The sequence below is a fragment of the Diorhabda carinulata genome, chromosome 11, assembly GCF_026250575.1.
Source record: "Diorhabda carinulata isolate Delta chromosome 11, icDioCari1.1, whole genome shotgun sequence".
Classification (NCBI taxonomy): Eukaryota; Metazoa; Arthropoda; class Insecta; order Coleoptera; family Chrysomelidae; genus Diorhabda; species Diorhabda carinulata.
Genome location: NC_079470.1, coordinates 10632416 through 10658915, shown reverse-complemented (window position 1 = coordinate 10658915; position 26500 = coordinate 10632416). Strand labels below are relative to the sequence as shown.

General features: G+C 33.4%; 2 protein-coding genes across 2 annotated transcripts in view; both read right to left on the bottom strand.

Moving 5' to 3' along the window:
* LOC130899227 (acetylcholine receptor subunit alpha-like 1) overlaps positions 1 to 13572 on the bottom strand; it is a 50530-nt gene extending 36958 nt beyond the window's left edge. The window contains exon 1 of the mRNA XM_057808995.1: positions 13440 to 13572. The gene's annotated coding sequence lies outside the window, so the exon portion shown is untranslated. The remainder of the gene's footprint in view (positions 1 to 13439) is intronic.
* Positions 13573 to 21555: 7983 nt separating this feature from the next.
* On the bottom strand, positions 21556 to 22222 carry LOC130899231 (uncharacterized). Its single transcript, XM_057809001.1, has 3 exons — positions 22150 to 22222; positions 21893 to 22003; positions 21556 to 21735 (listed from the first exon to the last, which is right to left on the bottom strand). The coding sequence occupies exons 2-3, from the start codon at positions 22000 to 22002 to the stop codon at positions 21570 to 21572; spliced, it is 276 nt and encodes a 91-aa protein (XP_057664984.1). The 5' UTR covers position 22003; positions 22150 to 22222; the 3' UTR covers positions 21556 to 21569.
* Between the last annotated feature and the right edge of the window lie 4278 nt (positions 22223 to 26500).

The following is a 26500-nucleotide window of genomic DNA, read 5'->3' as shown; positions in this document are numbered from 1 at the left end:
GGTCGTATCGACACCGATGATCGTGAACGTGCTGGTCGTCCAATTTAGATGGTTACTTCAGAAAACTCCACAAGTTGGTTATATCTAATCGTAAATTGAAATTGCGTGAGATAGCTGAGGCCATTAAGATATCGGAAGGCATGAATATTTGCCTTTATTTCAAAGTGGGTCCCGCGTATACTTACAGTTGATCAAAAACAATAAGGTGTTGATGGTTCAGAGCAGTGTTTGACTATATTTACACGTAATAAATCAGTTTTTTGCGTCGATATGTGACGATGGATGAAATACGGATCCATCACTTCACTCCGGAATCAGATCGATCATCATCTGAGTGGACTGCAGCCGGTGAACCACAAGATCGTTTGAATGCAAATAATCAAGGAAAAACGGCCTCATACGGTGAAGAAAAAACCACTGTTTCACCAAGACAATGCACCGATTCAAAAGTCGATGGCAGCACTGGTTAAATTGAACGAATTACATTTCGAAGCTTCCTTATACACCGTATAGTCCAGATGTGTACCCCAGTGACTACTGGCTATTCGTTGATATTAAAACAGTGCTCGGCGGTAAGATATTCATCTCAAATGAAGATTTTGAGGTAAATTACAAATCCTTCTACAGGATAGCAGAGAAGTTATAGAAGAGTTGATAGTCACACGACCATTGAGTGATTGTTAAGTCGTTTCTTACAAGTGTCAGAGTGAAATTTTGGATTTTCACTCAAAAACAATATAAAACTCTAATTTCATAAATATTATTCACTCCTTTTCCATTGTATTTAAGATTCTCCTTGGAGTACTGAATTCTACACAATCTCCATTTGTCCCTAATTAAATAACTCAACATCTTCTCAATATTGAAGAGCTTCATTAAAAGTACCTAATAATATTTTGGGCTACGTTTCTGAACGTTTGAATACCGAAATCTGATCAACTTGAAAATTAATTTGTTTCAGGTCAGTTGAGACTGTTGGTTTTTGAGCTGTTTGACTGCTGCTTTTAGTCTGATTGGCAGACAGATATCGTATCTGTGTTTATTGGTTTATCGATTACAAATACGCGTCCGTAAAAGAATTTTATTAATCGAAAAATCTTACTAGATATATTATGCATTCGATTCTTTATCTATATCATTCTCTTCAACATTAGCAATGAAATTTGGTAGTGGCTATTACACCGATCGAACAACTAATATCGAAAATTAGAAGTATACATTGCTTTCCTTGACCTACAAAAAGTTTTTGACAGTATAAAACTAACAATGATTTGGGATAATCTGAAACTGAGAAATGTTTACAAAAGACATAATCCATTTGATAACAACAAAGGTTATTGCAGAAAAAAAAGAATCTCAATGCTTTATAATAAAAGATAGATTAAGGCCGGACACGAATTTTTTGGTTTATGATGTTCACTTATGAATTGTTTTTCCTCAAATTTATTTTGTTTTCAATTTTTATCATTTAAGTGCTCATATTAATCGATAACAAGCGTATTTTACTGTGTTAGAATTAGTATCTAAATGTTTTTCCTCTTGAGTAGTCCGAAGAGATGTTGTTTAGACAACCTAGATCATTTTTGTTCAAATGTTGAAGAAAAGTCAAATCAGTGTTGGCAACAAATACCTATTTCGATTATTTTGGGATGCTCTTGGATAAAAATGAATTTTGTTTGTGTTTGTGAATCGTGTGTGGAATATTTAACATCATGGAAAAGTGGTAAAAGAAGTGCCTTGACATTTAGAGCAGCGACTATTTCGCGAAAACCACCAAATCATCTCTAAAACTTTGTCATTAACGTGGTTATGAAATGAATATCGCCATCGGAATACAAAAACTAGTCTAGCAATTTTATCGACAGTGAAAGATCGTAGTTCATTTCAAAAGAGATATTTACAGAATGAGGTAATTTGTTAAGTTCAAAAATCATTAAAAGAAACACACATAATCAAATCAATAAAAAATAAAACATAGACAATAATGAAAATGAACAAAACTATTGGCGTTTATTCATGTATTACCGATTGTCCAAAGTACAAAGTTGAACTAAAAATATTGTAACATTTCGCTAGTCTTGAACAAATACAATAACCATAAGTGGCAAATTTGTAATTTAAAAAAGGTGGACATTCTTCTCGGTCAACAAAGTGGTTACATCAAGTTCACTGTTTCATAGGTTTTTGGGGCAGTAGAGCTAAACAAGAGCTTTGGGTAAGAGGAAAATAGCCATTGAAAAATATGGAGTCTAAACAGAAGGATGTAATCCAGAATCTCTAAGTAACTCGTGACAAAATTCTTCCACCATTACATATAAAAATGAGCATCATGAAACAGTTTGTTAAAGCACTAAAGGTGGTAACTGCTTTTATTACTTTTGTCAAAAATTTCCTCAGCTCACTGAAGAAAAAACGAAAGCCGGTATTTTTGAGCAGGGAGAGCGTATGTATGAGGACTTACGCATCATGGAAGACCTCTACCAGAGTTTCTGTTATATGAATATGATGTCTGACTGTTGTTGGTCTCTTATACGTTATTTTCAAAGTCTACATATCACAGAAGAACATTCATCAAAAGCTAAAATGGTTTGGCTACATTACTAGAAAAACAAACTATATGAGAAGATTGATAAAATACCAAAGGTGAGAGAGGCAGATAAAAGAAAATTTGGAATGAAGAGATGGCAGAAATATTGGAAAAAAGATGGTTAAGACGACACCAACCAAGAACCATGACACCGGCTGATGAATCGTTTACAAGAAATGCAAATTTTATTATCAATGAATACAGTTTTAATCCAATTAGATTTATCAGTGATAAAATCCAGTTCCAAGAATTTACTATTCTATGATCGAAATTGTTCTGCAATACAAACTACCCTTATGAGAATGTGAGAATTAGAACTTGCGTCGATTCTACTAAATAAAACATTCATTACGATTAGTTCAATATATAAATCAGTGCTCAACCACAAATTATTTACATTTAAACCCCATCACAAATTTGTTTGTTTCAAGACTAAAAGTTTCAGAATTAATGTTATTAATATTGTTTGTCGTTTGTATTAATACGGAAACTTGAATCAGATAACGTTCAAAATGTATTAAAGGATATTTGAGCTTAAAAACAAATGGTTGGTCCTTACTGTGGCGTTATATATTAAGCAAATCTGTTTAATGGCAAAATTATCCTGACACTTTCTGACTAGTTTGACAGTTAATTTGAAGACACTATTAATTATCCGCTTTCTGTTAAATACTATAAGGACCCAAAAGTTTATACCTTGTCAGTTGCTGGATCAGTTTCTTTGTACGCGTTATAACAAAACATGATACATGGAAAAGTTAATTGATGTGAGAAAAATAATTTAATATGCGTAATTTTATTGGCTTTGAAAGATAGGGTCGTGAAATAACCCAGCAGTAGTGGAAGGAAAATAGCTTCGACAATTATCCGGAGATGATAGGATTGAGCTTTTTCGTAAAATACCATAGGTAGACTTGAAAAGGAGCTACATAATACATTGTCCAATTTCTCTCCTCAAACCACGTGAAAGAAGAGGTTTAATCATAAGAGATGATAACAGAATTATCATCTGCATTAATAGACTAGTTTGAAAGGTATAATGGTGATGTGAATGTGATGTAGATTAGGAGTTGACTCATTCAGTTCAATGAACAATGTCATCAAATATTATAATGTTATGATGTTATTGCCAAGTACTGGTACTAACGAAATAGAAGGGAATCTGGTCTAAAAGGGAACCATCAACAGCTTCTACTGATTTCTCTATTATTTCTTGTTATATATTTTGTTTACCATGATCGCGAAATATCACCTCACACAATTAAAATGTCGATGTTGCACTGCTTTATGGAATAGTGGCCTGGATTACTAAGGTTTATTGTGCTCCGTTTTAGATCGTTTCCAATATCAATGCTGGCTTCAAATAGGTTAGATCCAGCTATCATTTTTGCGACTTCTGACTATACTTTCAAGAGATTTAACGACATATCGTATTCCAATTAAAGTTGAGTATCATTTTCAATAAGAAAGTGGGTGAGGAACGTGTTAACTGTTGCCCAATTTATCCTTTAACGTTGAAGCAACGTCCTAATAAGCCCTTGATGTTAACCAATCGGTTTTCAGAGGTTATACACTGTGAGAAATGATACAAAAAGTAAAATGTTTTTTGTCTCTATTGTTTTTATAAATATTTTTTCAAAATGCCTAATAATTTTTACAAATAGTCAATAACCACATTATACTGAAGATAATTTAAAGCCCTTCAAAATGAAAATCAGTTAAGTATCCAATATAATTGAAATAACCTCAAATAGGTATTTGTGATACATTTTCATTAAATTCTCATACTTTTTCGTGAGTGAATATTGAAATTTGAATTAGTCATATAGCTTCGAATGACCTTCAGATATTGCAACCTCTTTAGGAATGCAAAATATACGAAATGGAAGTAAGCACTTCGACTCCACTTGCAACGTTGTTCAGACTTCGCATTTGAGTCACTTCGATAACCAGATTAGTGCAACTCATAACACTCATAGCGCAGATTTTTTTACTAGATGACAAAATTATTCCTAATCGTTTAATTGGTAAAATTGGTCCAGAAAACTATAGAACTAACCCTACGACTCCATTTTAAAATAAATGGTAGACCACTCCAGCAACCAGCAACAATTTTAGACAAACTATTAACCAGGAGATATTTTTCAATAATTATGCATAACTCATATTCTTATTGACCAATATAGCCATTGAATAATATGACTTAATAATTATTTTGACTCATTTTAATATTTCTAACAGCATTGATCATAATTTAACGCACTATAAACTATAAAACATGAAGAGTAGCTCCATCTATTATTGGGTAGTACCGAACTAGATATTTCTGGAACAAGAAGTAAACTCTAACTACACAGAGATTTCTAGACAATAGTTGTCTACTATTAGATCCTTTAGAGAGTTTCTATAATGTTCTAGAATCATTGCATAAGCATATATGATGCGGGAGTACAAAGTAGAACAGTTATATGAATATTGAAGGTACACAACGATCAATCCTAATAATCCAGGAAGTGAAGAATTGATATTTGATGTGATGTTTTACTTATAAAGTGTGAAATTGAATTTAGAGTGGACCGTATTTGAAAAAAGACTTTTCCATGAAGCCCAAGATATTCTATTTGGAAAACGGAAGAGATGTGGCATTTTCGATATCACCAATAGATTTTACAGTGAATAAGGAGGTAAATTACAATTTTTTTTTGTAAAATTTAATTCGAAAACTAGCAGATATACCTATTTTTCAACCTCAACGATTAACTATATACCGAAAAAAGGACAAAATACGGATTTTCGAAAAAATTATAGAATATTCTATTTGGAAATTAGCCTTTCTGACGTAAAAATTCGAGAATTTTCGATTTCGAGAATTTTTGATCAAGATTTCATTGAATTTTCTTGAAATTTATGCTGGTTACGTGTAGTAATCGAGACAAAATGGGGGATATGATGAAAGAACTGGAAGAAGACGTGAAAAAAAATGTCCAAGAAAAAATGAAGAAGAGCTAAGATTAAATGAATTAAGAGTGAAGAAGAACTCAAAGAGGACGCGAAAACGGCAGACCCAGAAGCAAACAAAAAAAAGGAGCTGAATTGTAGAATCAACACAACTTAAAGAGGACGTGAAAACATCTGTCCAAGAAAGAAGACAGGCCGAAAATCATGGGAGGCAAATAGGGGTCTTTTCGTTGGAGTACGAGCGCTGTTCTTGTTTCTTGTTTCTTGTCCTGTACATCCATTAAAAGTACCCCTAACCGCAAATAATCCTACAATTAGGCACCATAATTAGCTTAAAAGTAAAGTTAAAGCTTAGAATCCACATTCATCAGTTTCTGCTAAACCCAACGACTTCAGCTGCTCCTGAAGGGTCATTTTTATTATTGTTGTCTACTCCTCGGCGCCCCCATGCAAATTTTAAGTCCATGACATGGAATCTTACTACTTTAAGAGCTACTTAACTATCAAAATGCATTGATATCTCAAGAAAATCTTGCGAAAAAGCATTATATCACTTTTTAAATTAGAAAAAGTTAAATATTTGCTCAAACGTCAACACTAATATTATTCTTTCGCTAAATTTATTCGCTTTGTATCGAAATTCATATTGTATTAATGAACCACTTGAAATTCGTTATCTCTCTTATTCATCTGTCTTAATCTGTCCTCAGCTCTTGCGAGATTCAATTCTTTTTAAAAAGCAACAACTTCATCATAATTCCCCCTGAGAGTAATCGTTGATATCATCAGAAGCTATCGATTTATGCAATCAAGCATCTTAACTTTGAAAGGCTTTTGTGTTGTTAAAAAGATTCTATCTTTATTTAACGTTAATATAATGAATGTCAATGATGATGCATTCATAGGGTTATTGTTTATTTATCACAATATATATAATCACAAAAGGAAATCAAGTATTTTGTGAAGTATCTGTGTGTTTAGATAAAACAAAGTGAAATATATTAAATCAAAAATTATTTTATTGTCTCGCTTGGTTTCTCCATGTGGCGGCTCCACATTAATGCCGTGGAGCTCTGTAAGGAGGCGTGAATGTGGACGGTTTTCGCGGTGCTCGCGCGTGCACGTTCGAGCGCCGTTCACTTCCACATTTACGAGCGATTGAGAACATACCATGAATGTGGAGGACACGACTTGTGCCGTGGTCTCATTGGACTAATATCGCTAATGTGAAGCTACTTTTGTTATTTTGAAAACAATGGATTTCGTGTGTTAATTTATCATTGCTTCTTGATGAAGAAAATATTATACAAGCGCAACAATGTTTTCAAAAGTGTTATCCGGACCCTGCTCCGTCGACAGAAACCATTTATTATTGGTTTATCGGATTTAAACGTGCTTTTATAGGAACCGTTGATGGTGAACGTTCTGGTCGCCCAATTGAGATTGTTATCCAAGAAAATATCAAGTCCACATCTCATGACCACTCATCAAATGTTTTTTCCGAAGTTGGTTAAACTGCCTTAATAAGTATTGTATCAATTTCAATCTCGTAACTTTAATCATTGAGCTACAAGGTAAATTGAAATTGGTTAATTCTATTACATCACTCTATTACACAAGTCGTATGACTGACACACAGATTGCGCTACAATTGTCAAATCCATACAACGTTTATTGGTTTGCTGAATTTAAACGTGGTTGTACAGACACCGATGATGGTGAATGTTCTAGTCGTTCAATTAAGGTGGTTACTTCAGAAGACATAAAAAAGACCTCAAATCGGTTATATCTAATCGTAAATTGGAATTGCGTGAGATAGCTGACGCCTTAAAGATATTAGAAGGCATGAAAATTTGACCATGAGAAAGCTTTTTCAAAATGAGTGCCGCTTTTACTCACAGTCGATCAAAAGCAGCAACATGATTCAGAGTAGTGTTTAGCCATGTTTACACGTAATAAATCAATTTTTTTGCTTCGATATGTGACAATGGATGAAACACGGATCCATTACTTCACTTCGGAATCAAAACGATCATCATTTGGGTGGACTGCAGCCGGTGAACCAAGTCCGAAGCGTTCAAAGGCACAATAGTCAGCTGGGAAGGTTATGGCTTCAATATTTTGGAATGCACATCGAATATTGTTCATCGACCTTCTCCAAAATGGAGAGACAATCGAAACAAACATAGAGTTGTTGGATAGTTTGTAAAGAACGAGGAAAAACGGCCTCATATGTCAAAGAAAAAACAACCATTGTTCATCGACTCTCTCCAAAATGGAGAGACAATCAAAACAAACATAGAGTTGTTGGGTCGTTTGTAAAGATCAAGGAAAAACGGCCTCATATGTCAAAGAAAAAACAACCATTGTTCATCGACTCTCTCCAAAATGGAGAGACAATCAAAACAAACATAGAGTTGTTGGATCGTTTGTAAAGATCAAGGAAAAACGGCCTCATATGTCAAAGAAAAAACAACCATTGTTCATCGACTCTCTCCAAAATGGAGAGACAATCAAAACAAACATAGAGTTGTTGGATCGTTTGTAAAGATCAAGGAAAAACGGCCTCATATGTCAAAGAAAAAACAACCTTTGTTCCTCATCCACCGAATAATCCAGATAGTGACTACTGGTTATCCGCTGATCTAAAATAAAGCTAATTTTGAGGCAAAAGACAAATCCTTCTACAAGAACGGCATCAAGAAGCATTGGAATTATTATATTGCTCTTGAAGGAGATTACATTGATCTATAAAATCGATTTTTGGCAAAAAATGTGTCACATGACTTATTGAGTGATGGTTTAAAGTACATAATGAGGAAAATATAATACATTGGTACACTAAAATGATTCTTTTTAGGAAAGAAAGTATGAAGAGATTTGTTTTGGGATGATATATTTGACATTAAAGACAAACTATCCAATACCGAAGATAACATTTTGCAAAAAAGGTGAAGAATGCAATTGAATAAAATTTACTATTCTTGAAAACCATTAATTGAATAATAGGAATTATAACAATTGTTTCAACTATTATTTTTTCCAAAACAAAGCCCACGTTTTAGTTTAAAAAATATAATAAATGTAATCTTGTCAAGAAATCAACAACTAACTGTTGCATGCATTAAAAAGCAGAAATAATTGGATTTTTATACTCTTTTTTTATTACAGCTCTCACCTTCGTCCTAAAAATAGGGCGACAAAAAGTTACAGCTGCAATAGCCTCAGCCCTCCTTTTAAAATGAGTGTAATGCTCGAGAATTCAAATCTGATATAGACATTACTCGAATTATTGGTTTAGCTCAAGTGTTTTATTATGATATAAATTTGTTTTTTGATTTAATTTGCTTCTCCATAATTAAAATACTTAAAATGTGAATAAAATAACATCATACAATGTCAAATGTGCTTTTAATTAATTATTGTTTTAAGTTTCAAAATTCTCTAACAAACAACGGGGCAAAGTGAAGATTATTGAGACGAAAATACGTGTCGTAAAACCGAAACCACCCTCAGTTTCAAAAATTTAAAAATAAATTCTGGGTAATTACAGAGAACACTAAGAACTGAATAGAAGTTTATTTTTTGTAGCTGCATAATGGATAATGTTAATAAGCTCTCAAAAATCAAGCAGATGAGTATCCTCTTTTGCTCAGTGGTTGACATAATATTGTGTGTTAGAAGATAAACAATGAAATAATAAATAAAAACTTGTCATAATGTTGTGACATTATCTATCTTGCTATATAGATACTTGATGCAAAAAATTTGGAAGTGTGTGGATGATGTGAAAATAATTAAAAGTTATAGGCCTAGCTGCGAAATCAAAAATTATATTTAAGTATATTTTCTAAATTTACGTTCGAACATTATAAGTTTTTAATGGATAATTACGTATATCCATGTAGTATGTAGTATATTTGACTGAAAAAATAATTCTAAACTACTTATCTGAAGGCCAGGGGCGGCGCTTGTCAAATAGTTAAGGATCCGTATCTTTCACAGGGACAACTTGTATAATCTAAAGATAGCAAAAACAATTTTTGAATCGATTTTATAACAAAAAGTTACTATTTGTTTAACTCGATAAAATTTATGGTTTAGGAGATATGTAGATTTTTAGATCGTTGTACATGCCAAGGAAATCGTTCGCCATAAAGTAATATTCTCGAGAAAATTATCATAAATTGTAATTAGTTATTGAAACTACTTAAAGGAGGTATTACAACACAATCAAACATTTCTAACTGAACTGCATACTGTAGAATATCGTCTACTTACATAAGGAAAAATTGAAATGTAGAAGATTTTAGTTCCTTAGCCTACAGCTTATCGAATAAAATAAAAAAAAATATATAATTAATGTTGTATTTCTATACACTTCCGGACTTTTAGGAGGATATTTCTTTGATCTTGAAGATCATTCGAAGAATCTGCTTTATAGCGTCAAAATGGAACTTGGAACTGAAACGTGGTGACCATGCAAATGGACCAATCCACCTATTAGGAAAAATTAAGATGAATTGGGAAGTGGAGAGGGGCTCCTTGGTGCATTAACCTCATGTGTCTGCGAATGTCTAGAGGAATATCATATAGCATGGGTGGGAAATCATTTTGGAGAAATTCTAAGTATCGCTGACCATTCAGGTTATTATTAAAAAAATATGAACGAAATTACCGTCACCTTCTTAAGACCAATATTTGATACATTACATTATTATTACAATTTTTCGTAGAAATAAGTATTCTACTTGAGGAAATTTCTTTCCTTGAATCATATATTTCGTTAACCATTTAATATTGAATTTCTTAGATATATGTTTTCAATTTTAAGTCTATTATATTGAATGATGGATTTTTTGACTTTACAACCTAATTTCGGTCTTTATCAATGTGATTTTCACAACTTGTATATTTGAATAAAAGATCATCTAACACCAAAATTGTATTTAATTGTGAAAAATCAGACTCCATTTTAAGAAACATTAAATTGTTTACAGTTACATTTAGAATTACAAATTAATATGTACGAGGTTGGCCTCAGAAGTACCTGGCCCAACAAAGAAAACACAAACATTTTGGCAAAAACTATATTTATTTTTCAACATAATCTCCTTTTAGCTCCTTACACTTTTCCTAAAGATGTTCGAAATATAATAAAAATCGTCAAGCTCCTCAAAATAGCCATTAAATACCAACATCACCTCTTCATTGTTAGAAAATCTTTGACCACCATGCAATTTTTCAAGTCTAAGAACAGAAAATAATATGAGGGGGCTAAATCTGGCGAGTAGAGTATATGAGATAGCAATTCAAACTTTAATTCATTAATTTCAGCCAAGGTTGTATGTGCTGGTGCATTGTCTTGATGAAACAACACTTTTTTCTTACCCAGTTCTTCCATTTTAGTCTAATGATTTGTTTCCGGTGTGTAGTGATGATCCGCGTTTCATGCATGGTTATGAAAGAGCTTAAAAAATTCGGCTTTATTTCTGTAAACGCTGCCAAACACTCGATGGAAACATCTTCACGACGCTGTTTTTGTTCCAATGAGAGCAAACGCGGCTCCCATCTTCGCACAGCTTTCTCATATCCAAATTCTGAGTTAATATGCGATGTATTGCACATTTTGAAATGCCTACTATGTTTACTAGCTCGTACACTTTCAGTCCACGATCATCTAGTACTAGCCTTGTGGATTTTCTTCAATATTTCTTGAATCATATCCTCATTTGATCGACCTCTGCTATGATGGTCTTCGTAGGCCGTACGGCCTCGTTCAAACTCTGCTACCCAATATTTTACTGCTGATATATTCTTTTATTATTAATATTATGCTTTTATATTCTTTGGCCTAATGTCTTATAACCAATTTTTTCCATGTTTGGGAATTCACTGAAAACTTTCAATATTGATGGCTGCCAAACAAATACTAAACAACGTGATGTATTCAAACTTGAAAAATATGTTGTAAAGATTGTGTACTTTTTAATACAGTGGTATTATTCAAGCAACTACTTCCAGCTCTAGGTCAGCCCAGGTACCTCTGAGACCACCCTTTTTCATATTTCGTATTATTCTAATTAGATATAATCTATTTCATAGTGTGTTCATACAGTATTTAAGTATTGATGAATTCTTTATCTATGATTCAAATATTGAGATGACTGACTTGTGTAAACTGCAGTATTACAACCTCATTCCTTCTTCTATTTGTTGTTGTTTAAAATTTTTAACTACTGAAATATTATTATTCTAATTCATCAATTAGATCATTGCTTTTATATGAGTTTTTGCTTTTTTATTAGGTGTATTCTTAATTTAGGATCTGATAGTTGGATAGATCTTTTTAATACCTGGGAAACTTGTAAGATGAGAATACATGAATTAAAATTTTAATAACCATCCTAAAATTTGATATAAAATGTTTTTGATCGTATTTTCCAAATAGTAAGGTAATGGTGTTCAAAAAGTTCAAATATTTCATATAGATTTGTGTAATTTGTAAGCCTATATATTTTTAAAGGTACAGCATGAATTTTTAATTAGTTTGCATTTTCAAAAGACATAAAAAGTGATTCACTCAAGACTGTTGATTAATTATTAGATAAATCATTGTAAATGAAGTTAAAATTATCGGAAAGTATCTTTGTTTGAGTCATTAAATCACTCCCGTTTCCGCTACTGTGAAACTAAACAATCAAATAATAGTATCCTATATTTAAGTACGAAAACGTTTCCCAATTTCACTATGAGCGGTGAGAAAACGTAGACCTGACAAATACGCTTTCCAGAATCAAAAAACTCACTATTTTTCATAGTATTTCATTTAAAAATAAAAAGAAACTCCCACACCTATCTTTGAGAGATATAAAAAAATGAAATAAACCATACTCTATAGAAAAAATAACTGTTTTGTAGTTATTGTGACAACTTAATACGGAATACCAAATAAGACTTAAATAAACCTCAAAACCTACCATTATTAAATACCCCTACAGCTATTAATGGGAATGAAGAAACGGTAGCAGTGATTACAAGATCTAAAATTTACAAATTTACAAATAAGAAAAATAAAGTCTTAGTCTATTATAATTTCCTTTCTTTTGTGAAGAATGTTATAACACACGCCTCAGCAGACGTTTCAATGTTTGTCATAACGGATTTTCTGGTGATAGCCCCTTTCTTCGAAGCAGAACAGTTCAATTAAACAAATTGAAGACACTAATTTATTTATTTAAATATACGAATATATTATAATGGAATGAATCATTTGTTTAGATAGTGTTTGAACGAACATTCAAATTGAATTATTTAATATTTCAGAAAACACTTTAAATATTATAGTCAATGCCCATTATATGTAGAAATAAGAACGTTCGAAAAGAAAATTTATTATGTACTAGAAATCAACCTCAAATATTGATTATTTTTCAAAGGATTTATGAATATTTAAACATTAGTTCGTCGTCTACTTTTGCTTAAATTTATAAATAAGTTTTGTTGACAAAGTTTTTTTTTTTTCATTTTAAACTAGTTTCCTTCGAAAAAATTTCCACACACAATTCCCATTTGCTTAGAATCTGTTTAAAATCCTTCCTTAATTTTAAATGAATTGAAATAATTCGATATGTAAACAAAGTACTTGCTATTCATATTATTTACAAAATAACTATCAATGAAAATTAGTTTGTATTTGAGTAAACATTCGGTATTATTATAAATAACAATATTATAAGCATTCAAGCAAATTACTAGATTAGTTTTTGCTATAACGTCAAGCCCCCTTCGAAGTAAACGCCCACTTTACTTCTAACGATAAAAAACTATAAAACAACTTGAAAATTTTTTAAAAAATCATCAGAAACTCTCAAAATTCCCAATATCTACATACCTATTTACATTTTTTTCCTGGTGCATTGGGAAAAACTCTCAACGAATTGCGAACTCATCGTATTTTGCCGCGATCTACGAATCTGGACCACGAAATCGCGACGAACGTTCTCTCCCAAACATCCCTTGATACTGGGGTGCAGCATCATCCCTTAGCAATCCTTTGGGGAGGCGGAGTACAGCGAGAATCCCCGAAAACTGCCAGTCAATACCCGGTCGGGGAAGTTTCGTATAACGTGGATATACTCAGTGTCGAACTAAAAGAAGCTTAGCTTCTTTGGAAGGAAAATGTTGCTTAAAGATGTCCAAAAAAAGGAATATTTTCTTTTATGTACAAAATGGTATATTTAATGTATTTTTAGATTATTTACCAAATAATTCACTGGATTTTTTTATTACTTATGAAAATAAATATATGAAAAGTATTTTTAACACGTTGAATGCCTTAGGAGATCAAATGGGGCTGATAAGTTTTAAGGACCAAAATGTATAAAACGTATCTAGTCCCACGATGATCTCTTAACATATTTTGCTTACGAATCCACTTTATTATCTAAAGTACGTTCTAAATTTATTGAATAGTGAACTAATTAACTAGGAATGAAAGGTTGCAAGGACCAGAGTCAGGAGATCAAATGGGTCTGATAATTTTGGTCGCACTAGGTGATGCGACGCTGCTAAAGCGAAGACATTTGTTTTAATAAACAGAAATCATGTAATCTCTTCGTATTTCTATCTTGAATTCTGTTTATTTCCCGTATGATACGTACGAGTGGTTGTAGCCTTTTTAACATATTATAGTTAATCGCTGACACCTACAAAATCAAAGATAAAAAGATCATTAGTCTTTGTGAAGTGTTCTGGTAATTGTCCTTTGTCTAACCACTGATTTTCCACATTCGGGTTGTTTAGATAAATCCATTGGCGATGTATGGTATCCATAGAAGGTCCAAAGAATTCCGAAAATGCGCAAGTGCTGGTACTAGGTTGGTTTTATACTGTTTCCTTTGTAACCTCGCAGGTGGAGGATCTGAGCGCGACGATTTTCAAGCGTCCAAATATCACTACGAATACGATTAAACCAACGGTGTGCCGTCCGCTTATTAAATGTGGCATTTCCTTCAATTCCACATGTTTTACTTGCTGCTTCAGCTGCTTTAAAGCCGCTTGACATGATACAACTGACAACGTGCAAGAAATTGGATGCAATTTTTTGCAAGATTAAAATATTGTAAGTAAACAATTGGCTAACCTCAAAATTTATTTAATGTTTTGCTAGGTAAAGAAAACAAGAAAAAGTGTAGCACTGGCAGTAATTATAACCGCCACTGCCTTACTTTTGGAGTCTGACATGCAGAAAAGAGCAGCCAGGAGGTGATAGCACAGGTCCTGGCTAGACAGAACGAGGAGAAACATGAGTTTAGCTGTAGAATTAGGCGAGAAAACCTATCGCAGAACTCCCAAGGAAAATAAAACATAAGATAACTAAAAAATTCTTGGCTAGAGACGTGATATCAGCAGATCAGATACTCATTTCTCCCAAAATTGCAACTTGCACGCAAAAAAGTAGCACCAACACGATAATGTTGCAAGTGCTAGATCTTGCATGCAACAATCATCTGAACTTCTTCTCCGCATGCTTCTGATCAGGAAATTTTGCGTCTTACATTGGACTGCACGTTGTCTTACATCATGTCAAGCGGCCTTAATTAGTTTTAAATGCAATTATTTGGGACGAGGTGCATTGTAGAAATAGATTTTTCCTTAAAGTTTTCCAATGAATTTTAGCTAACAAAAGGTTTAATACCAGAAGAAATTGACTCATGTAGCTATAACATCACAGTTGCTAAAGCCACGGGACACAAAGTGAGTCTTCTGGCCAACATTCTGTTAGATTTCGCTTGTCTTGAAATACCCACATAGTTAATTTGCTGGTTATCATGACAATAAATTGTGGTTACGTTCAACAACTTAAAATTTACACCAGAAATATAAATGACAGAAACAATCGGTATTGCATTGGACGTTGTCTTGCATCATGTCTAACGGCATTTATTGGCAGCCATGATGCAATAGTAAGAGACTTGCATGAAGTCAAGCAACGTGCAATATTGATCTATGCGCTACAATGCAAGAAACTGCCTGCGAGTTGTCTTGCAACATGTTGAGTGGCCTTTAAATTTTTGCTTCCAATAATGTCTTAACACGAATTTCATATTTATTACACTCCATACTAGTTATTATAAAAACATACTGTGTCGTCAGTAAAAAAGAGAGAATGATTGAAGGTAAGTACAGCTATTTTAGTTTTTTATATGCTGTATGGTAAAAGCACCATACAAAAAGTTAGTTGCTTGCTATGGGCTGCAGGAGGAAAGAGAATACTTGATTTGGACTAAAGGTTGTAACAATAATAATAGGAATATAACTACCTCGGAGCTTATACTCACTGCTCTTATTTATCCTAAATATGGTCGCTCTTAAATTAGATATCCATTGAGAAAAATTAATTTCATATAACCAGCTTGACGCTCCAATCGTTTCAAAACATGTGGTCGTACTTAGATTGAAACGAGACATCTAATAAGAAACACTGATTTGCATCTTGACTTTTTGGAATATGAAAACGAAAATGTTAAGTTGCCGGAGCTTACATCGACGACAACATAAATAAGAAATTAGAACGAGGAATAAGAATTATAGAAGACATTAACAACAATAATTATACTACTACAGAAAGTACTACGGGTAAAAAAATCTAGCTATAAGTGTATGTAAAAATCATATGTCTGAGTATTAGTTATCATTATTTGTACATCAGAGTTTTGTTAATTGTAGTGTACTAGATTGGTATTCTATCTCATAACTAAGTCGTGCTCAAATCTGCGTCTAGACTACATCGAAAAATATAAATTCGATGTGCCTACTGTATACCTTCTCAACATAGACGAGCGGATTCATCGTTAAACAGCTTCGGATCTTAGCACCTTCTATGTGGAATTTCCGTTGACTAATTATACCATGCGAAAAGACAGAAATTGGTTTCATTAATTGGTTAACATAAGAAATTTTTACTGAATACATTTTCAAAGATTGAAAAAGTTTAGCACCTCATTGGTGAAAACAATAAAATAATTGGTCAACTGTAAGCTAGTTAATTATAATAGGGTACTGAGCACTTACGCACAACTCTTCAATATGAACCAGAGGAAGTGGTGTAAATTTCCTAGCCCATAAAGTGTTTTAAGAATAAAAAGTTTTGGATAGTTTACATACAACTTTTATTATAATTTTTTTCTCAATTCTTTGATCATTATTGAAATTTCAATAATTTTGTAGGTAGTTTAAACATTTCAGTAAGGCCGTCATATTGCGAGAAGTCAAAGGTATAAAATAAGCCTTGAATAAATTATACAAAGTAAATACGACAGTTCTCTAGATTATTCTAAAATGAGCGTTAGTATTGAACGCGATTAACCTAAAAAATGATATATAAATCGTGTTTTGTGATAGGATGTAAAAATACCACGACTAAAACACCTAATAAAGTTTTTTATGATGTCAAGAAATTCGAATATATAACAAAAATTGTTTGAAAGTGTTGGTCGTTTTGACGATCTTGCGGGATGTAATTATTTTTGTTGCCAGGATCATTTTAATGCTCTAATTTTAAGTTACTTTAATATTTTATAGTAATTGAGTTTATTATGCTTTCAATTTTTAACGTGATTATATAATAATGTAACAACTTAACTTATAAAAGGTTTATTCACTTAATTCTTATATATAGAAAAATATTTTATATATAACTGATAAATAAAAACTGTATTATAATAGCACACGCTACATTGCCGGCAACGATAAGCTCGTAATTATTAAACAGAAAACTGCTCAATGTTTTTATGAAACCTATGAGGTCACAACTGAAAACCAATAAGAATTGTTTTCCTATTTAGTTGAAAATTTGAAATTTTTGCCATTTTTACTTAAATATTTGGTTATTATAAATTTTTTTTTGTGAAAAATGTAAGTACCTGTATTTTTTCTAAGAATATGGCAGTATTTAATTTCGTTTGTTCTTGATCTATGGAATATACGAATATAATTGTCGATTTTGATAAAATTAATAATATAATGTAATTTGGTAATTCCTACGCCTCAATTTAAACATGTGATAAGCCGTTAAAACTATAGTTGCCAATTCTGTGAAGGATAAAATTTTCTTTGAATCATTCCCTCTTTGTTAATAGACGACGCAGTGCGCTTTTAAAATAAATTGTGTGGAACGCGATGAATATGAAATTCGTGTATTGTTAAGTTAGAAACAAGAGCAAGGAAAATATGTGAAATTGATGGGAGAGACACCTGTATGGGATATTGAGGTTACAAAGGAAGCAGTTGAAGACCAAAGTAGTACCAGCACTCGCCAATTATCGGACTACCTTGAACCTTATAAAAATACTTTTTTTTGTATGATTATTTAATAAACAAAATTATTATTGGAAACCGAAATTATTTATGAGACACCCTTTATATCTCATATCTTACTTGTTTTCACATTATATGTCTCAATATTAGTAACATTCTTGGTATCCATTTCATCAACTAATTTCCTTCTATTTTTATCCGATTGTATGTTTCCTTTTGTGTTTTCTATTCTTTTTTGTAGTATTATTTTTTATTTATATTTGCCATCTCATTTTCTTACAATTTTTTGTTTTTTCATTTTCTTTTGTCCTGTTTCTGGAAATTCCGACTATGTTATTGTTTATCTTCACTAGCTGGTGACCGCTGATCAGTTGTTCGTCCTTTCTATCCTCCTTCTTTTCCCGTATTTTCTATATAAGTAGTCATCCAGTATTTCTCCATCTATAATTTTTTTGTCATGTACTATGTTTACCCTATGTCCTTTGTTTATTGTTGCTTTTAATTGCAGCAGTAATCATTTCCCAATTTCCTGAACTTGTTTGCTGCACTTTTCCGCAATCCATATATTTGTAGCTTTCCATTTTATTGTTTATTCAAAGATCTCTACTCTTTTTTGTATTGAGTCAAGATCAACTAAAACTGGTCTATCCTTTTCTCGTCTGTTTCTTAATTTCCAATTCTGTTGAATTGATTTTATGTCATTTACCATGTTGATTTATATTCCCATTCATAAATTTTTCTTTTCTCATTTGTGCTGTGTCATTTTCAGTCGCTTGTATCTAATATATTCCTATTCTTTTCTCTTTGGTTTTTTTTTCAAGTAACTTTATTTTTTCTTTCTGTTCTTTGGTCCTTCTTCTTACAATTCTTCATAATCTGGACTACCAGATCATTTTGAAAATAATCAAGCTTCTTCTCCATGTATGCTTCACTTTATAAATACCCTGTGAGGTATGTAGTGTTGCTTATTTGAATTTGGCGCCATGGAGCGACAATGTCAAATACGTCATATGTATACAAACGTTGCTCTTTCAAACAGCCATTAGTAATTAATATATCTTATATGACAAATAATAAGATAACTGAAATATAATCGTATAATTAGCCTATCTTTTAATTGAATCTGTACGTCGCTTTAAATTTCGGTTGAATTGGCAACGGTGCCCAAACCTAATCTCATCCTGAACGCTTGTAAATTCTATACAAATTCGAGAGAGGTAACACCGGAATTATCGTTTGCCTCTGGAAATAAATTGGATACCATCTGCAGGACGAATTAAACCGCCACAGGACCAACACCGCCGGTTTCTCTATTAATTCGATGCAATTCGAGGAAATGTGAATGAAAATGTCGTTAATTGATTGGGTATTGACTGGTGTTGGGTTTACGTTAAGGATGTTGTTTGTAACTGATAAAATAAGGGAGCTCTTGATGAAAAATTATTAGATTATAAAAAGGGAATGGATATTCTAGATCAAATTTAAAGTTACGGGTATCAGAATTAAATGGAAAACGCGTTTAGTTCAAATCATTACTAGTTTCCATTAAGTTGAGATATTATTGCATCATATTATGTTTCTGTTATTCCAATTTATTATATAAGCCCAACAGTTTGTATACTCTATCTATTCCTACTTAAAGAACTTTAGAAAGTATCAAAGAGTTCCCATCACAAAGCTGATATACCAGAAGAAGTGGCCCCATTCTTTGCATTAAATAAAATCTTTGGTTTGGACTGTTGACAGTGGCAGTTCACACTGTTGTATTTAATACATGTTTATAGTTCATAACTTATTCAACAGCTGTTAAGCACATCCGTCCTTCGTGTCCTAATTGGAATTACCAAAGGCCGACGTTCTTTGAAGAGCCGATCAGGCATCGTGGCTTGAAACTTCTGACGTAATTGTTAGGCTTGTACAAGTATATTTGGTCTAGGCTCGTATGACTGGTCGTTCTCCTCCAAGGACCAACGACACACCTGGTCGTCCGTGAAGCCCATAATGTGCTGATAATGACTTAGACGACTGTTTCCAGTTAAAAGTCCAATCACGAATTAAATTTCGCGCCTATTTATGTGGAACAAATGCTTGGTAAAATAGACAAAAGGCCTATCGATATGTGTCCTAGCTTGCCTCATGCCAGATGCGTTTATTCACCTCCGCAGAGCTTTCCTTTCAAGTAGATCGTTACGAAACTTATAATAGGTTCTGGGTCCATTAGGTGATATGTCGATTCCAATCTGTCGAGCGAGTCCGCCTCGTCATTGTTGTTGGCCGAGTGAGCGGATACCCAAATGAGCGGTATCTCGCAACCATTACTCACCAGTTTTTGTGGTACTTTATTATACCACAGCATGGACCTAAAACGTAACGCTCCAGCAGTTATGACTTTAACGATAGCTCTGCATTCTGAGCAGATTGGCGTGTCCACATTCCATTATAGTGAAAATGCGTGCAATGAACCTTGATATATAATAAATAATAGAAGTCTCTTTAGTCTGGGTTCCTAGTCCCTCAGCAATCAAAAGAAATGAAGCGGCTAGAAAGGAAATTAATATAATAATGACGCATATCTTCTGACATCCTCATTTACCATTAGATTGAACAAATAATTGTTCATTTAAAATTTGATTTCAGTCCTTTTAAGCTGTAGCGCTCATCCAGGCAGCTTAGAGTCAGAACGTCGTGACCAGACGTCTTCATAGTACTTTCAGCAGATGTCCATATCGGAGACATTAACGATCCCCCATGACCAAGCGCCACTTCAATTACCCAAATTCATTGAGGGTGATGGCTTTTTGGCCACCATTTGAGGTATTAACAACTGCAACACTTAATACAATAAGAACCCGTCTGGTCTACATATCCCAGTTTAATAACTGTATTAACAAAGAAATGACATTGTCCATCTTAGTGAAATCTACTTCTTTTCACTTTCATTGGGTATGGTAAGTGAATTTAATTTTATATTTGTGAAATATTGACATCACATAATATTTAGTGAAGGTTTTTATCAATATTTTTATGTGTTTTGACTAATTGAGCTGATTCATAAACTACACTCAATGTGAATTAACTATTACTGCAATCTTCACCAATTATCGTTTGCTGTAGCAATTTAACATCTAGCAATGCACGTGGATAGAGCCGATAAGTGAACCTGTTCAATGTCTTACGCGACATTTACACATTTACAAAAATTGAACAATATCGCTCACTAAGAAAAGTAGATCCATTCATTCAATTGGTCCTATCTCTTGAAAAAAAACAGAGAACTAATCCAATCTTTGGACAGTATCATGCTTTATCATATACACCTCTTGATAGCTTGATAAATCCCACATTTCAAATGTTGTTATCTTATCATTGAGTCACCTTCAAATTCGTTCTCAACCTATTCCTATTGATTGGATCTGATGAAATATCTAAAGCCAAAACGAGAATCGGAGTCCCTTTAATCACTCGTTTTCAAGAAAAATAATGCCCTTCTTTCTATTCTCTGACTAATTAATCCCTACTAATTAAGTTTCTGGAAACTCCTTCAAAAAATTCTAATTAAAGAACCCATTCTGAGTCAGTTGTCTTTGATCATTTTGTAACTTTTACCCTTTTCTTTAACTCTTAAGTTATATAAGAGCTACGATAATTTTTCAATTATAAAAAGACCACAAACAATGAAAGTCTTCAAGTGTATAAAAAAAATTTAATTCAATAAATAATCTGAGTAGCGACCAAGAGCGACGTCAATTAATGAAAAGGGACAATTAAATATTTCGGTGCAGTCGTGACTTTCCCTTCCCATTTGTCCCGCCAAGTGGTAAATGCGGTGTTCTTCCGGTTCGGAGGGGAGAATCCGCTCTTTGGGGTATCTGGAAAATAATAAAAGTTTAAATAATTAAAATAACATAAATTGGATAATAAGCCTTGTTGAGTTTAATTAATTACATAAAAAGGGCATGCCTCAATAATCAATTAGGCGAAGATTCTCCTTAAAACTAGCTGTGAATGCGAAAAAATTATACTTACTTGAAAATTAGCTTTAAAATGAAGTTTAGAAGATTATCTTCTTTTGGGGAAAATCTTTGGGACGCTTCACACAATGTTCGTAAAATACAAGTACGGCCGTTGTAGCCCATACTAAAACAAAATAATAATTTTATTTCAATATATTTTATATTTTTCACGTCATAGAGCTTATTAGGTTATAGCTAAACAAATTTCCCAGCTTTTAAAGTAATTAAGACATGGACCAAAATGTAATATACCTATTATATGTTACGTACCAAGCCCGAAATTGTATAAAGCCGGGTTTATACAGGCGATTTTGTACAAAACCGGCTTCATACGGAGTGCAATCTTCGCTGCTGGAATAGCGTTATTTCGTTGCTAGTAAACAGCTTGACGTTATGATTTGGCATCGTTTGGTTAGTTGACTCACGTGTGTCAAACCGTGTACATCTATCTTTCACAATGACTCTGAAAAATAATTGTAATGCCATCGAAAAAAACCTAATCTAACCTAATCACACTGAGGTTGTAATACGTACGTTGTGGTTAGTTTTTTCAAAAGTCGACTGAATATTTTATTTATAACAACTTGAATTTCTTTCTAACTAGCTTTTACCAGCGGCTTCGCTCGCATCGAATCCATTAAATAAGTATCAGAAATCATTATAATAGAAAAGAACGAACTCTGTAGCTATATTAGATCTTTGAATGTAGAAAAATTGTCCGCGCCCAGCTCCTCCAAAAAATTTCCAAAAACCTACAAAAATCCATAACTCCACTTTGAATGTCCGCGCCCAGCTCCTCTCCAACTCAACCGATTTAAGTGTCCAAAAACTCAAAAGAAAGAAGGTGTTTTAGCGAGTATTCTTAAACCAAAACGAACTCTGTAGCTATATTAGAACCGGAGATATAGATCTTTGAATGTAGAAAAAATTTCCAAAAACCTACAAAAATCCATAACTCCACTTTGAATGTCCGCGCCTAGCTCCTCTCCAACTCAACCGATTTAAGTGTCCAAAAACTCAAAAGAAAGAAGGTGTTTTAGCGAGTATTCTTAAACCAAAACGAACTCTGTAGCTATATTAGAACCGGAGATATAGATCTTTGAATGTAGAAAAAATTTCCAAAAACCTACAAAAATCCATAACTCCACTTTGAATGTCCGCGCCTAGCTCTTCTCCAACTCAACCGATTTAAGTGTGCAAAAACTCAAAAGAAAGAAGGTGTTTTAGCGAGTATTCTTAAACCAAAACGAACTCTGTAGCTATATTAGAACCGGAGATATAGATCTTTGAATGTAGAAAAAATTTCCAAAAACCTACAAAAATCCATAACTCCACTTTGAATGTCCGCGCCTAGCTCCTCTCCAACTCAACCGATTTAAGTGTCCAAAAACTCAAAAGAAAGAAGGTGTTTTAGCGAGTATTCTTAAACCAAAACGAACTCTGTAGCTATATTAGAACCGGAGATATAGATCTTTGAATGTAGAAAAAATTTCCAAAAACCTACAAAAATCCATAACTCCACTTTGAATGTCCGCGCCTAGCTCTTCTCCAACTCAACCGATTTAAGTGTGCAAAAACTCAAAAGAAAGAAGGTGTTTTAGCGAGTATTCTTAAACCAAAACGAACTCTGTAGCTATATTAGAACCGGAGATATAGATCTTTGAATGTAGAAAAAATTTCCAAAAACCTACAAAAATCCATAACTCCACTTTGAATGTCCGCGCCTAGCTCCTCTCCAACTCAACCGATTTAAGTGTCCAAAAACTCAAAAGAAAGAAGGTGTTTTAGCGAGTATTCTTAAACCAAAACGAACTCTGTAGCTATATTAGAACCGGAGATATAGATCTTTGAATGTAGAAAAAATTTCCAAAAACCTACAAAAATCCATAACTCCACTTTGAATGTCCGCGCCCAGCTCCTCTCCAACTCAACTGATTTAAGTGTACAAAAACTCAAAAGAAAGAAGGTGTTTTAGCGAGTATTCTTAAACCAAAACAAACTCTGTAGCTATATTAGAACCGGAGATATAGATCTTTGAATGTAGAAAAAATTTCCAAAAACCTACAAAAATCCATAACTCCACTTTGAATGTCCGCGCCTAGCTCCTCTCCAACTCAACCGATTTAAGTGTGCAAAAACTCAAAAGAAAGAAGGTGTTTTAGCGAGTATTCTTAAACCAAAACGAACTCTGTAGCTATATTAGAACCGGAGATATAGATCTTTGAATGTAGAAAAAATTTCCAAAAACCTACAAAAATCCATAACTCCACTTTGAATGTCCGCGCCTAGCTCCTCTCCAACTCAACCGATTTAAGTGTCCAAAAACTCAAAAGAAAGAAGGTGTTTTAGCGAGTATTCTTAAACCAAAACGAACTCTGTAGCTATATTAGAACCGGAGATATAGATCTTTGAATGTAGAAAAAATTTCCAAAAACCTACAAAAATCCATAACTCCACTTTGAATGTCCGCGCCTAGCTCCTCTCCAACTCAACCGATTTAAGTGTCCAAAAACTCAAAAGAAAGAAGGTGTTTTAGCGAGTATTCTTAAACCAAAACGAACTCTGTAGCTATATTAGAACCGGAGATATAGATCTTTGAATGTAGAAAAAATTTCCAAAAACCTACAAAAATCCATAACTCCACTTTGAATGTCCGCGCCTAGCTCTTCTCCAACTCAACCGATTTAAGTGTGCAAAAACTCAAAAGAAAGAAGGTGTTTTAGCGAGTATTCTTAAACCAAAACGAACTCTGTAGCTATATTAGAACCGGAGATATAGATCTTTGAATGTAGAAAAAATTTCCAAAAACCTACAAAAATCCATAACTCCACTTTGAATGTCCGCGCCCAGCTCCTCTCCAACTCAACTGATTTAAGTGTACAAAAACTCAAAAGAAAGAAGGTGTTTTAGCGAGTATTCTTAAACCAAAACGAACTCTGTAGCTATATTAGAACCGGAGATATAGATCTTTGAATGTAGAAAAAATTTCCAAAAACCTACAAAAATCCATAACTCCACTTTGAATGTCCGCGCCTAGCTCCTCTCCAACTCAACCGATTTAAGTGTCCAAAAACTCAAAAGAAAGAAGGTGTTTTAGCGAGTATTCTTAAACCAAAACGAACTCTGTAGCTATATTAGAACCGGAGATATAGATCTTTGAATGTAGAAAAAATTTCCAAAAACCTACAAAAATCCATAACTCCACTTTGAATGTCCGCGCCCAGCTCCTCTCCAACTCAACTGATTTAAGTGTACAAAAACTCAAAAGAAAGAAGGTGTTTTAGCGAGTATTCTTAAACCAAAACAAACTCTGTAGCTATATTAGAACCGGAGATATAGATCTTTGAATGTAGAAAAAATTTCCAAAAACCTACAAAAATCCATAACTCCACTTTGAATGTCCGCGCCTAGCTCCTCTCCAACTCAACCGATTCAATTGTTCAAAAACTCAAAAGGAAGAAGGTGTTTTAGCGAGTGTTCTTAAACCAAAACGAACTCTGTAGCTTTATTAGAACCTGAGATATAGATCTTTGAATGTAGAAAAATTTCCAAAAACCTACAAAAATCCATAACTCCACATTGACTGTCCGCGCCTAGCTCCTCTCCAACTCAACCGATTCAATTGTTCAAAAACTCAAAAGGAAGAAGATGTTTCAGCGAGTTTTCTTAAACCAAAACGAAGTCTCTATCTTGAATAGAACCTGAGATATTGAGGATAGAACGTGTGTATGTGAAAAACTCCCATAAGTAATGTACAGGGGGAAATCGCATTTCAGTTTAATTTGAGAATGGTGAAAATTAGATGAAATCCGATGATTGATGGCTGATCTGTGCATCAATACCTTTCATTGAAAAAAAAATTAAGCAAATCGGTTGGGCAGAACCCCTGAACGGACTCGGAATGGAAATCCTGTATATTTTAAAATAAAATGACTAGAAAACTAAAAGAAATAAAAATTTGTATTTATCTGTTAACAAAACACTTCCACGATAAGTGACCGTGTTTATTACTGGTTCAGCAACGAAGATTGTATTCCGTACAAGAATGGCTCGGTACGAGCCAGCTCGGTGCAATCGTCGCTGTACGAAGCCCTCGACGGGTTTGTACGAAGCTGACTTCGTACAATATCACCTGTACAAAGCCGTCTTTGTACAATTTCGGGTTTGGTACGTAACATACACTTCGTTTTTGGTTACTCTATATTCAAACTAGTTGGCAAGAAACAATATAAGAGTGACAAGCCTGTACCTTCGATGTTAATCACATTTTCTTTGGATGCAGCAACTACATTCACAAAATTTCATCAAGGATATTAATATATTTAGGTAGAATCATTGAAAAATTCTGTGGCTGATTGACTTGCTTCCAAGTCATTTTCTTTCACATAACACACACAAGTAGCGGTAGTCATTACTAGTATAAAGCAGCTGGAAACGATCACTCGTGTAAGTCGGGGCGCATGAAATAACATCTAAGCCTTATATTCGCTATCTAGGTGTAATTAACGCGCTCGTTAACTTTAAATAGCATGCACAGTACTTGGGCGACAAAGCGGCGATTGTCAGAACAGTCTTAGCGCGCCTAAAGTCCAACATAGAAGGTTCAAATCAGAAAGAAAGG